The sequence below is a fragment of the Dermochelys coriacea genome, chromosome 6, assembly GCF_009764565.3.
Source record: "Dermochelys coriacea isolate rDerCor1 chromosome 6, rDerCor1.pri.v4, whole genome shotgun sequence".
Classification (NCBI taxonomy): domain Eukaryota; kingdom Metazoa; phylum Chordata; order Testudines; family Dermochelyidae; genus Dermochelys; species Dermochelys coriacea.
The window spans coordinates 127,139,770-127,155,900 of NC_050073.1; the positions used below are offsets into that span (position 1 = coordinate 127,139,770).

At 38.1% G+C, this 16,131-nt stretch overlaps 1 protein-coding gene across 12 annotated transcripts in view; it reads right to left on the reverse strand.

Moving 5' to 3' along the window:
• The window catches only part of FANCM (FA complementation group M), a 177,876-nt gene that overhangs the window by 75,038 nt on the left and 86,707 nt on the right, over window positions 1-16,131 (reverse strand). For 11 of the 12 annotated variants that reach the window (XM_038406214.2, XM_043515940.1, XM_043515939.1 and 8 more), the window contains 4 exons: window positions 14,321-14,527; window positions 11,460-11,694; window positions 3,355-3,512; window positions 2,222-2,374 (listed from right to left, as the gene is read on the reverse strand). In XM_038406214.2, coding sequence (XP_038262142.1) covers window positions 2,222-2,374; window positions 3,355-3,512; window positions 11,460-11,694; window positions 14,321-14,527 — 753 coding nt within the window. The remainder of the gene's footprint in view (window positions 1-2,221; window positions 2,375-3,354; window positions 3,513-11,459; window positions 11,695-14,320; window positions 14,528-16,131) is intronic. The other variant, XM_043515949.1, reaches the window with a different exon arrangement.

Below are 16,131 nucleotides of genomic sequence, written 5' to 3' on the forward strand. Positions count from 1 at the left end.
ACTGGCTGCCTATTGGTCTCTAGGTGAAGTTTAAGGTGTTGGCTACAACCTTTAAATAGAATCCTGTGAAATTCTTTTTCTATTATAATCTTTCATTTTATTTTTAGGGAATTTATTGTCATTTCATTTTATCCCACTGGGATGACGGAGGGGTGGCCAAGTCAAACCGGAGCAGTACTGCAACACTGTGCACCAGATTGCAATGCCATTCACTAAAGTTCAGCCACCCCGCCAGGTTGGAAAGGCAGACCAGTCAAACTTGAGCAGCATTTCATTCTATTTCATGTCATACTTTAATACTTTTTTTTTTTAATTTCATGTTTTTTCATATTTGCGAAAAACACAAGGCTCTACCTATGAAGTCCTAACTGGCCTAGGTCCAGCCTAGCCGAGGGATTGACTTTCTCCCTGAGCCACCCTGGTCAAAAGAGGGGGCTGCTGAAAGACCGCTCTCTGTGAAGACCCCAAGATTCTGGGACTTGCTTCTCTGCTTCATCCGAAATGGCCTGCGTCCAGTACCTTCCAGGTATGTAGCAAAAAACATTGATTTGAAAGGGTTGTGGATGTGCTTCTTAGATGATGGCTGGCAGAGTTCCTGTTTGAATTATTTTATTGCTGCTGGGTTTTTGTTGCAATACTCATGAATCAGGGCACCTACAGCACTGCATAAGCATATTTTGTATTTAAATAAAATAAATAGGAAATTAATCCTCACAAATACTCAAAATGCCACAATCAAAATGTACAGTCATGATTACACACTAGAACAGCATTTATAAAATCTTCTACACCATGGTGAAGGATGGGGATCATACAAGGACTACCTTATGAGCCTTCTCCCACTTCACAATATGTTCATGAATCCAGACTGTGAACCCATGTTCTAGAAGGGTTTAAGACTTCTACTGTTCTGGGCTGAAATGGAGAAGATAAAGCTGGCCCTAAAATGTCTATTTATAATTTACCATTAACTCACTTTCCTGGCAAGAAATGCAACTGCAATGTCTCTATTCTTTCCCAATGATTAACCATGGCTGTTCAAGAAACTTTGGCAGCTAAGCAACAGATTCTAATGACCTAGAAAACTTCAGCACACCAAAGAGCCACATTTATGGATTATGCTGAAGCTAAACTACAGGAAAATGCAGAATAATGTCCAATTTAAAACTTCAAACTTTGTTAATACATCTGTACATAATCTCACCTACATATGCATTTTACTATAAACACCTAAATGCCACCAATCAATGACAATCTAAGGAAATCAATAATATACCCAACTTAATTTTCCTCCCTGTATATTTTATTGGTGTACTCTTGACCTTGCTCTAACCTTTTAGAACCCAAAAGAGAAGGTTCTGGCTTTCTTTTAGTATTTTATACTGTGATAATTAGAGCATTTTTGTGAGATATTCCTGAAGTATATTTTCAGTGCTTATATGGGATATGTGAAAATGATGAATTTGTGTAAGTGCATTTAATACATGCAAGTGATATGCAAGTACTTCTAAACTTTTAATGTTTTTGGAAGATTGGTATTGTCCCTTTTTGTGATTTTGTTATTATGTTGGTTCCTTGGTATGTGTTTAGTTCTCTTACTGTGGGTTTTCTGAAAAGTGATACCTGGATAAAAATAATTATTAAAACTAGAATAAATTTATGTCATAACATTCTGCAGAAAAAAACAAACACTTACCTTTTGTACAATAGTTTAATAGCGCAGTATAAACTTTTGAAAATAAAAGACTGCAAGTGAGGGATATTTTAAGATGTTCAGTTTTGTGAATATTTGCTTGGCCACTATGCCGTCTTTAAAAACTACATACATTTTTTCCTCCTTTCATCTTGACTGACAAAGATACAGAGACTAAAGCACTATTTGGGCTTGTCTACATGCGGAAAAGGTTGTGAAAAGCTAATGTGGAATAGCTATCATTCAGTATTAACCTAAACTGCTATTGCGGTTTAGATTAACCCACTTTTTAATCTAAATTGCAAAAAGGTACTCAGTGTGGAATAAGAGTGCCTACACAAGGAATTATTGTGGAACAGCTAATTGTGCATTAAATTTACACCCTAGCTATTTCATACTCACCTCCCTGTGAATTTTTGTGTAGATAAGCTCTTAAACATATTAGAATTTGCTTTTTTTTATTATTATGCAGTTGATGCATATCTATACTTGCATACATAGTCAAACATAGTAATTCAGAGAACCTACCTCTTCATGTCTCATCAGTTCTATCATTTCCATAACACTAATAAAATGGTAGCAACGATCTGAGTGGTCAACCAGATAGGTAGGAAAGGGACGATTCTGCCAAAGTCTCCACTCAGATAGGGAAAGTTCATGAGCTCCTTCCACTCGAGATACCTGCAGTTTCAAATAAATATTAACACAGATTTCAATCAGGCAATTGGTTCACAAAACAGAGTCCCAGTTCTCTATGGAAACCACCCTCAAATGTCCTGAACAAAAGAAAAGGCCTATAAACTTATTGTTATAAGGGGGATATGTCTGTTTTAATAAAAGGAAATATTCTCTGTTTTTAGTCTGAACTATGTATTCTGTACTACTTTCCAAGTAACCAAAAGAAACTTGTAACTATTGCCATTTGTCATGCACAAAGCATGCGAATCTAAAATGTGTGAGTGATAGATGGGGATCCTTATTTATTCTTTTGCATCAAGAGCGAGCCCATTGAGTGGGAGTCTTGGCTTCTCTAAGTTAACAGAGGGATTTCAAAATACCCATAATTACTGATCATCATCACTGAGGATATAGTCTCCTTTTTATACAAGAAATAAGTTTATACAAGTTGTTTGTATCCAACAGAAATAAGTTTCCTATGCCTATAATAGCAGCAGGAGACATGACAATATTCTACAAATATTTTAATTTACAGGAAGTAGGTCTCAGATATTAGAAAAAGCTCACATGCTGAACAATCTCTGATTACAATTCCCTGGTTCTTTCTCTTATAGATATCAGAATGTCCTTAAATTGTATTTTTTAGATAGGCTTCCTTAGAATCTTTTTAATTAATTTGATTCACTACCCAGAAGTCTTTGGGATTATTTTCCCTGTCAAAGGATTTCTTTGAATTGTTCTCAAATATATGAAGAAGAATCTTGGTCTGGGAAACTCATTAGGTAATATTCTGTCAGCATCTGGCATCCCCATAGCAGAAGTAGTTCAGATTTCTCTACAATATTACAATAACTTCTGATAATTTTACAGTGTAGATCAATTCTAATATTAAGGAAAAACACGTCCAAAAATCAATGGCAAAGATTCACTTCTGTAATTTCTTCTGGGTCTTCTAGTGACATTACATTTAAGTTTGAACTTACTGCTATTTCCTCCATATTTTCTAAAGTTTCAAAGTGACTTTGAGACAATATTGGTTCTTTGACTCCATCACTTTCTTTTAGTTTGTATAAGCTGTTCCATACTTCAAATTCCTCTGACGTCAGGAACCAATTTTCACGAGAGTCTGTTTGCTTTGTGCCTGCAAATGGGTAAAAATAAAAACATCTTTGGAAAAATAAATCTATGTAACAAAGAAAAAGACAGTGATTAATTAGGACCTCATATGATACCAGCCACAGAAAAACAAATTCCCATTGCCACACTGGTAGTAAATATTAACCTTTTCAGTCTTATTTTTCTTGTATATTAAATTTGTTTGCATTATTAACTTTTCTCCCAGAATCTTTATATCATCAGCAAAGAGTGTGTTTGAATTTGAAGGCCAGAGTGTTGGTTTTTAACCTGTGAGTGACCTGCATTCATGTGACCAAATATTGAGCTATACTTTATTATGGCTGGCGCTTCCAAATACGTGGGGAAATATATCCTCCACTTGCTGGAGGATTCTATGCTCCTTGAAGTCTTTAAACCATGATTTGAGGACTTCAATAGCTCAGACATAGGTGAGAAGTTTATTGCAGGAGTGGGTGGGTAAAATTCTGTGGCCTGCGTTGTGCAGGAGGTCAGACTAGATGATTATAATGGTCGCTTCTGACCTTAATATCTATGAATCTATCTATATGTCAAGGAAAAAGACCAAAGTATGGAAATATGGTATAAACATGAGTGGGTGGTTGATGAGGGGTGCCTAAGATTTAGTTATGTTGTTTGATTGATAAGAGGTACTTGTTATTGCAGATGTCTTCTGTAATGGATAAAATAAGGATCCACTGAAAGATGTTTATGTTAACTCCGTAAGAACAGGCAGTTGTCACAGTTGTCATTAATAATGACCAGATTTCAGAGTAGCAGCCGTGTTAGTCTGTATTCGCAAAAAGAAAAGGAGGACTTGTGGCACCTTAGAGACTAACAAATTTATTTGAGCATAAGCTTTCGTGAGCTACAGCTCACTTCATTAGAATCCTTTTTAGTTTATCAATCATGCAGCCTAAAGAGATAAAGAAAATTCCATCAATATTAGGTAAAAAAAAGTCAAAACAGGTCATGGTAAAATTGGTCATCAGAAGTATTTTCCTTCTGAAAAGGAATTTCTTTGTCTCAGAGGTTTTGGGAATTAGATTGGGAATTAACACTGTCAGCATTCGACCAAATACAGAGGAAGGGACCAAAATACCTTTTCTTCACCTACATCAAGTGGTGAAGTATGTCTTCTTTCTGTATTCTGGATAGTGCTGTACTAAACACTGATTGTTAATCTTTGATTACATAATTCGATTTCAGCCTGTTATTTGATCATCTCTAATTGCTATTGAATTCAAACATGCAGCAACACAAACTGAAATGGAAAGGCAGAAGAATCTGTTACAAGCAAAAAAAATTAAAATATTCTGTTTTATGGAGGAGCTAGTGGACAGAGGTGTGCGTATACTTATAAACGAACACTGGCAAGCCCTGCAGGTGGTGATAATTATCACACAGGGCAAACATAGTTCCTCAGTTAATCATATGTTGCCAAAAGACCAAGGAGAAAATTGAAAATATCAGATGGAATTATTGGAAAAGCCCTATTATTGCACTGTCTAAACAGTTAAAATCTGTTAAAACCAAACAACTAATTAATCCCTTGACAATTTTGGTCCCCGTTTTACCTATCAAGGGCATGTGTATGGGGAAGAGAGTACACAGGAAAGAACTAAAGCAATCTTTGAGAAGGAGGAAGAGAAAGGAAGCAGAGTACCCAAAATGCTAATTCTTGTCCTCAGTTGACACCTTATGTTGCCAACACCAAACTCCTGAAATGAACACGCTGGCATTGGGGGCATCAGAACAATGGAGTGATTCCTCAATTCGCAAGGGGCCTACCTACTGTTCCTAACTGTACTTTCCAGGTCCCTCACTCAGATGCCACAAAAATACACGATCTTCATATCTCAATTCAAAGGCTGGTTCATGACATATGATCACAAGGAAAAATAAACAGTAAAAGTAAGCTGGTTAGATGCAACTTTTATACTTCTATGAAAGGCATATTTGTCCTCAGTACATTACAGTACAGTAGGCATGCTTTTATAAAAACATGTAGTTTTTTGGATTATACATACATCTACCTAAACTGCTTTAAGTACACAACCACACAACACACATCACAATATTAATAAAAGCACAGAATAATTATTCAAATTTCACTTTATGCTGAGACACTAAAAAACTCCCACACCCCTAGAACAAACCAACCCCTCACACCTCACCTGTGAGAGAAAATGGGTCTTATAGTGGCATCAGACTTGGAAAAAGGAACTGGACCAAACACAGAAAGCAAATTTCAGGGTGGAGTTTCTTCCAACAACACCATCCTGCTTCCAATCATACAGTATTAGGAATCATCAACATAAGACACCCAATTGGAATCAAATTTAAAGGTACAGCTAAAGATCTGCAATATCCAGGGCCCAAACCTACTTGTTTTAACAGATTTAAAAAAAAAAAAAAAAAAAAAACAACAACAACTCCAAAAAACCATCCATCCAATTTCACCCATAAACTTAATAGGAGCCAGTGCAGTCTTTGGAGCAAAGATTAAATATGTTCCCTGCATAAAACATCTACGTAAACAGGCAGATTCTGTAGAAGTTGAAGTTTCTCAGTAGTTTATGCTTTTAAAATACTCAACCATTCATCCAATTGCCTGACACTAATCTTACTTCACCTCTAAACTGTTTAAGATTAATAAAGATCAACGTTTCTTAAAGACACTAACTTAGTGCCAGAAGAAAGCTGTTTATTACTTTGCTACGTTACAATCCATTACATAATAGTACCATGCATCAAGGTTCAGTGTTAGGAGGAGAGAAACAGAAGCACTAAGTAGCATAACCAAAGACTGGGTTTAAAGAAGGCATGACCTAAATAGTAGAGAGAAACAGTTCAGCTTTGTTTAAGTTTTAGGAATCATATTAGCCTCTTTTGCAGTATCGTTATGTTTCCAAAAATCCACAGAAAGGGAAATTGTTTGTAGTTGTAAATATAGGATTTAGAAAGCAAACTCCAGTGTCATTAAATGCTGTTACAAATTCAGTTTCAAGAGACTAAATGGACAAGCTAAATATTTAGCAATTTTTGGGGAGATGGAGACAGGAAGTAAGACAGACACTTTATAAATAAAGAGGGCTCAAGGTTGACCACCGCAAAAATGACATACCTTAAAAATAATCTTCTTGTTCCATTTAAGAGACACCACAACACTATTTGCTAAGTAACTGTCATATACATATCAACAGGAGCACCTATTCCAAGGAGCTTTCAGCCACCTGTAGTGGTGACTTGGGTCTATGGTCAGTCAGTCAGGTGAGCAACTTCAGTCAGGGTTCCCTTCCCTTCCCACCAATGACCAGATACCCTGAAGATTCTAACAGATATTCAGATACATAAGAACAAAAATTAGGCCCCAAATGAACTATTTACTCCCTTAGGAGAGTTAAGCCTCCCCGTTCAGCTGCTGAAGCCAAACAGATGAGACAGAGCTCAGGAAAGAAAAAATATTGCAAGTGTGCTACCTTCAAGTTGTCACTAACTTTAAAGAATAGTGAGAGCATGTGGAGGATCTCCTGTGGACTGGCTTTGAAACAATAATGCAATGATGAACAAGATTTGAGTCTCAGAAACCGGTACACAGATGATGTTCCTGCTTTTTTGTTTGCAATAATAAAATCTCACTCAATACAGAAACGTTATCACCTACCAATGGGTGCATTACATATAGATATACATGGATATACACATGGGAACAAGGAAGTCTCCAGAGCATCACAGTGGCATCACTATCTTGGAAATGACTGTTCCACTCAGACTGACGGTATAACTCGTATTTCTGACTCCTTCCTTCTGTTAAGATATTGTCCAGTAAGAATTCAATTGTTTAGAATGCATCTCAATATCTAAAGCTATGGGCAAATATAGGCTCTCTGCTCCCAAGTCTTTTAATTTTCCACAGAAATTAAGGAAATAAAACTGAAATTGGGTCTCTACTTGCTGTTTACTAGCCTTGCTATTTGATATCCAGAATATGTGTAAGCATTACTTTATGATATTAAGCAGAAGCTACCACCCTCAAAACAAAAATGCAACAGTATAGGTTAAACATGTACATTAATTCCTTGCTTCCTTCAGGATCCATTTAACACTCAGAACTCCCAAGATTCCCCTGTCCTATTTTCTCCACTTTTATACATCTATCCACAAGGCTTTTGTTGGAGCTGTAATCTCCGTTGGAGGACTGTGATTAGAGCTTCTTTCAAACTTGTCACTATCACTTCTTAAGTCAGTCAAAAAGAGTGCCACGCAGACAGTGGCTGACCATCAGCTGCTGGAAGCCTGGCAAATTCCCAACGCAGACAAAGCCTCAGGGAGGTAAGACTCTGAGAGGAGAGCTTTCAGAAAGAATCGAACTTGCAGGCAGCTGCTGCTCGAGGAAAGCGGCTAATTGTACATGCTCTACCAAGTGACACCTGAGTCTGGCATGGGAAACAGGATGGAAACGAGATGGAGATAGTGGAAGCAGAGTCTGCAAGAGAGTCTGGAAGTTTTACCAAGTTCCCTTTCTTCCAGGCCTTCTTAAAAGCTGGTTAAGAAACCAAGCCACAGAAGATTTAATCCTACTGAGTTGAAGAGACTGCAGGCCTCTTTCTTCAGAGGCTTACTTCTGAAGCAGGACAGCAGCAATTTTAGGATCCACTTAGACCAGGTACATCTCAAGTACCTAACCAGGACTCAAATTCAATGGATCTTCATCCTCCCAGGGGAAAAAGGGAATATATCAAGATAAGAGGAGATCCAGTAAGGGCCAGCAGAAAATGGCATAATGACTGTACTACAGGCTGGGCACCTAATTCCTTCCCCTGACCCTTGAGAATAAACATTTTTTAGTACAGTCCTAGCCATCTGAATCAGATGTTAGGCAGTACTCAGGCTACTGGAGGGAGGTGAGGGCTGGAGTGAAGATGGGGTTGCCAGAACTTCAGAAGTATGATTGACCATTGCCACCAACCCAAGTGCGTGCAAACAGCTCACTATCCCATAGGATGAGTGGGCCATTACAGCAAATACTACATCTAAAAAATAGCCTCTTAGATTACTCAAGTAATTAGGATCTCTGGTTTAAAAGAATAATAGATACTGTTCCACTCACCAGCAATTACACTTATCTCATAGGAATAAAAAATGTGCCAAGCATTCAGATGACACAGTGTGATTTCACACCAATGAGCAGCGTTGTACTAAAATGGAGAGGAATGGGGACGCAGGTTGGCACAAGTTCATATACAAATTTATTTGTAAAATGTCTTTGAATCAGTTATCAGCGATCCCTCGAGGTCAAGGATGATCTCTTTCACAGGTTTTATTTTTTATGGGTCCTTTGGTGAGTGAGGAATCTAATCCTTGAGCCGCAAACTCATTGGCAGACATTGCAGGTGGTGTTGGAAGTCAGGGTTGGGTGAAGATTGTTGTGTGTCAGTTGTCTGTCCTTTCTTTTCTGGCATTTTTCTGCAATCAGGGCAAGGTAATTTTCCTCAAAAGTAGATGTTCCTTCTTTGACAAGCCTTCACCACTTATCTCTATCCTGTCTCCCAATGTGTGGGGTCAATGCCGCATCTCTTGATGTTTATCTTGAGGGTGTCTTTAAAGCGTTTCTTTTGGCTTCCCAGTTTCTTTTCTCCTTTGGTGAGCTGGGCATACAGCAGTTGTTTTAGTAAGTGTACATCAGGCATGCACGCACAGTGCCTGCTCCACCTCAGCTGGTGTTGGATAATGAGGGCCTCAACACTGACGATGTTGGCCTCTGTGAGGACACTGACATTAGTGCGATGATCCTCCCACTTTAAGCTGAGGATCTTCCAAAGAAAGTGCTGGTGCTGGCATTCCAGGTTTTTCAGGTGTTTTTGATAGGTCACCCAAGTCTCACAGCCGTAGAGGAGAGTTGGGACTATTACCACTGCTTTATAAACTAAAAGTTTAGTGTGTGTTCTGATGTCGTGATTGTTGAGCCTCTAGAGAGACAGTCTGCCAAAGGCAACGCTGGCACAGTGGATACATTTTCACCTTTTTAAAACACCAAATTAAAGGATTCATTTGCAACAAAAGACACAAGATTTGTCACTACAAAAAATGTATCAGCACTCTTAAATAGGATGTAATTAAAAAAAAAATCAGACAAATTGACGTCTACTGAAAAAAAACATTTATAATAAGTAGGGAACTTTAGAGCTAAATAATAACTGTAAAAAAGATATATGTGACATAAGTATATTACTTTAATACAAAACCACAGATCAGAGGCTTATTCAAGTTCAGTACATGAATCCAGAAGAGTAGAGTATTTGAAATTACAAGTAAAGTTCTAAGTAAAAAAATTTGAAAAGGCGTTTCAAAATATAGTAGTGATTAAATTAATGGGAATAAGTAAACAAACATTTTACTATTAGCCTTATAATTTAGATCGTTGTCTACAACATCTAGAAATATTAGTTTGTTTGGCACAATTATTAGTTTGTATAGCCATAAGAATGGCCATGCTGGGTCAGACCAAACGTCCATCTAGCCCAGTATCCGGTCTTCTTGTCTTTGATCTCAGTGTCTCCCTACCCCTGTAAAATCTTACAAAACTCCATCTTTCTTTGAGAAAAGGGATTAGGAGGGATTTAAAAACATATTCTGTTTATGTAAATTTTCAGTCGTCCTGTAATGAAGTACCAGAATTCATTGACATTTTCTTTTAAGTTGTACACTACTGGAATGAGCCAAGTTGCTTTCAGAGATGAATTATCAAGTCTTGGGGGCAGGAGAAAAGAAGGGAAGGGGCTAGATTATGTCCTCTACAAAAACTTTTTGGATGAACCTAATCTCAAGTGGTAGAACAAGCAGTTCCCTGGACACAAGCTGTGGTGCTGATCACACCTTTACCTTTTCTAATGTATTAGAAGAAGGGCACTTTGGTTATTCCTATCTGTTCTGAGGGTCCCCCTCTTCTTACCAAACAAGAGAATGTGAAATGGCCAAAGGGTCTACAAAAGATTTAAGTATCTACATGGGGAACAAACATTTAATAATGAGTTCTTCGGTTTAAGCAGAGAAAGGTATAACATGACCCAGTGGCTATTAGCTGGTGCTAGACTGGAAATGAGGCATAATTTTTTAGCAGAGCATGTACAGGGTAATTAACCATTTGAACAATTTACCACAGTGGATTATCCATCAATACTTTTTAAAAAGTCAAGATTGGATGTTTTTCTTAAAAAGATCTGCTCTAGGAATTATGATGCGAAAGGTCTATGCTTGGTGTAATGCAGGAGGTCAGACTAGATTATCACAATAGTCCCTTCTAACCTAGAAATCTATAGTTCCAATGGGTCAAGTCTAAGACCTTGCCATTTTTCAGACTGAAACAAGAGCTCTGCAAATACAGGGAGCATTTCATCTATAGTTATCTGCTAAAATATGTGGTGAATTTTCAGCAGTTTTTCTATTATTAAAATTAGGCAAGAAAACAATTTCTGCCTAAGTTACAAAGCCTGATAAAGAGGCAAAAACCTTTTGATGCAATACTACTTGTTTAAGACCCAGAAAACACTTGGGAGTTGAATTAAGGAAAAGTGAGATAAGTAGCTGATTCACACTATTCACAGGGGAATAACTATGATTCAAGGATGCTGAAAGAATTGGAACTTGTATATAAACAAGTGGTGTCATCATAATATTGGAACTGAAAAGTTATGAGTAAAATAAATTACATTTTTTTTTACTAACAACCCATAATACTTATGAACAGTTTTGTGCATGTTTCAGTATCACAATGCAGTCAAGACATTAGCTTACACCAATGGTTCTAAATTTGTGGCCCAATCAGCACACAGCTGCGGTCCATGTGACATCCTCAGGGCCATACAGGTAGTATTGGATGCAGCCTACAATGGTAACTAGTTTGAGAACCACTGGTTACATAATATGTGTAAAGAAATCATCATAATCTTACTATTGCCCATGGAAAAGAGAGCGGATTTATGCTGGAGGGAGCTGGATCTTCTCTCTTTGGAAAGTGATCTTGAATTATTTGGTTCATATATTGCAGGAGTGATAAACATTTTGTGCAACTTTGGGTTTATTCCTTCAGGAATCAGACGAGGGCTTTGCTGGTAAAAGTGAAGCATTTTTTTTTCTGAAATTGCTTTGTAAATGCTCTTTTTGTTGGACTGGCTTTGATTGTAAATCTGTAAAACAGAGGATAAACCACTTGTTACTGGAGAGTTTCATCTTATAACTAGGAGAATTAAAAGGGCACTTGAACATTCAGGTATTTTTTAATACTTTTGTTACGTATTATATTTTTGAGTCCCCAAACATGTGTTACAAAAACAAAAGAATACAGGCCAAATTTGATAAGACACATCAAAGCCAGATTGTGACTCTTTACTCACATGAATCGCCCCAATGGAGTCAATGGAACTACTTGTGTGAGTAACAGGTTCACAGAGCTGTCGGTAAGGGGTTCACAATCTGACCCCATCTCAAGACGAACAGAGGAAAGGGAGAGAAAGATATGCATGACAATAATCAGGTCATCTGGTTACACAGAAAAACATCTTAAAAATTCCCATGAGAGAAAAAACAACCTAACAGAACAAAAAGACTGCCACTCCCTTTCTTCTCAGCCCATTTTTGCCTTCCCACTCACTTACTGCAGGCAACTAAAATGAGGTGAGGAGATGGCCTGACAAATTCATTTATGAAAACCATTCAGAGCATAATACATAGCACTGAAGAAAACACGGAGATGTCTGAGAACATGTCATCTGAATAAGAAACCCCCCAGTAAGACATAACTATAACAACAATAGTATTATACAGAATTTATTTTTTTTGTACACAGTATCAAAAGTGGGCATGACCCTTGGAAGGGGGAGGGGCGGAGAGTTTAGAGTAATCCAGGTTAAATACAATGTGACTTGGCCAAGTTTGATTTTTATTTTTCAGATTTCAATTAATATCAATATTTTTAAGCATTTTGGGGTTTGTTTTTTTTTAGATTTCTAGCTATTTAAATTTTCCCAGTTGTGCAAAATTATGGGGTTTAAAACTATAATAGTCTGTATATCCTTTCTTCACCAAGATGAAACTTATGTATAAAACACAACAATACTGTTTCTTTTGGCACCTTAGAGACTAACAAATTTATTTGAGCATAAGCTTTTGTTAGCTACAGCTCACTTCATCGGATGCCACAAGTACTCCTTTTCTTTTTGCGAATACAGACTAACATGGCTGCTACTCTGAAAACTATTTCTTTTGTTTTTCTTATTAAAAGCACAAAAGGAGAAGTCCAATAAGGTGCCAATTCTAAGTGATTTCTTCTGTGATGCAGACATCTGTCTAGTAGGACCAGACTGAGACAAGAGAGGCCATCAGCTGGCAACCACTTCTGGTCACTGCTAACTTGGACTGTATTTGAAAAGATTACTTATAAGTGAAGAATGCCAACTCTCAATCAGCTCCTAAATCATACAGTTTGCAAGAAGTTTTTGTTAGGTGATACTTTTTAAGGAGGAAAATCTATATAGGGAAACAAACATTGTGCTAGTAGGCCTGCATACTCCTTGAAAAATCTGTATGGAGTTGTCTGTCAACCATCCTGAATAATTTTTCAGTTTAGAATGTATGGGGCTGAGCTTTCACATGCCTCTTCTTACACTTGTTACCCCAACATCTTTGGATGTAAACCTGAGACCTGATTCCCCACTTCCACCATTCCTAGCTTCCTTCCAAAAGTGGTGTTTGAGTTCCTCTGACCAGCTTGTGCTAAAGTGGAATCTAAAGCTTACAAATGTATGATCAGAACGGTCTGCCTCAAAGGTTTCCATGCAATAACTTGAAGGTCACAGGAATACAACTGCTTCAAAAGGAAGCTTCAGCAAACAACCACATTAGTATCCCATGACATAGGGAGCTTTTAAACATATACAATAATCAGGCAGATTTTGTAGGTGGCACCTGAAAATATCTATTTATGACATATCTACTTAAACAACATATCGCCCACCTTTTCCTTTTCAAATACAGTTTGCCCTTCTGAGAGGTTCCTCTTAACAGACAGGAGTGATTAAGGATACCTTGTCTGAGAATCAAATCTTTGTCATCTCAAAGTCTAAGCCAGATACAAACATCATATCTTGGACTGGAACAGTATAGAGTGAGAATGTTAAGGTGAGATGGGATGCTCAGCTCTTTAACAGTCACAGGAGATTTCTATTTATGCAGATCTCCTCAGACCTCACCTCACACTCAGCACTGCTGTTCCAAGGTGCTTATCACTAGGGCTGCGATTTAGTCACGGAATCCGTGACTTCCAAAGATCTCTGTGACTTTAGGCAGCGCTGGATGGGAGCTGCAAGGTCCCCTGGCTGCCTGCGGAGGCAGGGAGCTGTGAGATACTCCTGCTGCACTCCCCTCCGCCGTGAGCAGCAGAGGACACCTGCTGCACCTCGCTGTGAGCAGCAGAGGACCCTGCTACAAGTGACGGGGGAGCCCGGCAGTTCAGAGCCACCAGCGGAGGGGGACCATGGAGCTTCAAGCCCCCACTCTAATGCCAGCTCTGCCACTAATTATTTTGTGACCTTGAGCAAGTCACAACCTTATATGCTTCAGTTTACCCATCTGTATAATAGGTATAATTACTTATCTGCCTCAAAGGCTTTGAAAGACTTAAAAAAACCTCAAAGAGTTCACCACCATCATCAAGCTCCCCAGGGTTTTAATCAATCTGCATGCAATTGTTTTGTGAGAATAGGTTACGAGACTGAAAAGTTGGAAAATACTACAGTGAGAGATTTCTTAACTCACCCGTTGTTCCCGTCCTTCTGCAAGTATGACAACAATTCTGCCTTTCCGCTTGCGCCCAGTTCGACCCATTCGCTGCACAAGACGAATTGGACTTTTTTGAGCATCAAAACAGATTATGAGGTCAACTTCTCCAATATCTAAACCTTCTTCTCCTACACATGTAGAGACCAGTGTATTATAGCCACCTTCACGAAAGCATTTTACCACCTAAAAATGAATTAAAACACATATCATAGATCTCCTTTACTGTCCTAAATAAATTCTCACCATCTTTTTACATTCCAGCCTGGTGATTAAAAATTTTTCAGCTTGTCTAAAAACTGTAGAAGCACAATCTACCTCCTTCCAAAACAGTTAAGTATTCCACTTCAAATTGCTGACTAACAAATGCTCTGTGTGTCAGTATTATCAATGTTATTCTACTCTTAAATACAGAATCACAGATGTTTCACACGTTATCCAGCCTCCGGCTACGACATATACAAGACAAACCTACTCCTACTAATCGGTTTCTCAATATTACAAATATGTATTTCTACTACTCCACTAAGTCAAGATTTTAGGGTATGTCTCACCTTTTAGAATTCCAAAAAACTAGGGAAAACAGCACTGTACTCAATTCATTCCACAGACATTTCTATTCTTTTCAAATATTGCATATTTGTTATTAAAAGAAATCACACAACAAAATTATTAAATGCAAATATTTTCTCTTTTATACATTTCTTTTTGGACAGATGACCTGAAAGAAAAATACTTTGCAAGTGGATGTCATGCTTCCCAGGGCTGAGAGATACCAAACTACCATCTGACTTCAGCGTGAGGAAGCCATGTCTGTATGCTGGGGGATCAGCTCCCGAGCCCCACTGACCACGGGCAATACAAGCATTCCCTCCTGTAGGCCTACGCAGGCCCCACTCTCTCTTTACAGGTTAGCTCCAACTGTCTCCCTGGAGTGTCCAGCTCCTGATCCACTAGACATCCGCAATATTCACAGATCCGCTACTTTCAAAGAACAATACATCCCTACTTACCACTTTCACCTCAAGTCACCACTCCACTTAACACACAGCACTTAGATAAGTGTATAGAGAAGTCAAGTATATGTTTATTTAATGTAGCACAGACATTTAAGTAATAACTAGGAGAAGCATTGGAAACAAATTGTTACATACAAAATAAAATCATAACATGCATTCTAGAGCCTAGACTTAATTAACTACTCTCACGTGTTATAGACTATTGCTCACGCAAAATCCTTTCAGTGCTTTACAGCCAGGCTGGCTATGACCCTCCTTTCATAAAACATACTGTTAGCTTGTCTTCTCAGTGAAGGATCCTATGTGTTTCTTTGCATCCTGATTTACCAGACTAGTTCTTTGGTCTTAGTGAAACAGGATACCCCTCCACTGAGTATGCAAATAGGCATTCATTGTGAGATACACAATACTTATGGCCAGGTAGAGAAAAAAGCATCTGTTACCTCCAGCCTGAAAGGAACATGTGCGAGGTCTGTCACTTCTTGGTGACTTGCCTCAGCTCCCAGACCTTAAGAACATAATTTTTAGTATAGATACACAACTCCTCAAATATTATCCATGCCTACATTTCACAATGATTATGATGACTGGTGGGCCCTTGGATCTCAGTAGAAACCACACGTCACCCTTTGGTGAACTGTTATGCATATATCTGATCCAGAGGATCTCTGTAAAATCCTGTGCACCCCTTGGACCCTCTCTAGTAGGCACCAAGAGGTCTCGAGATCACAGTTGTTTACCTAATACAATGGTTTACTTAGTACAGCAATT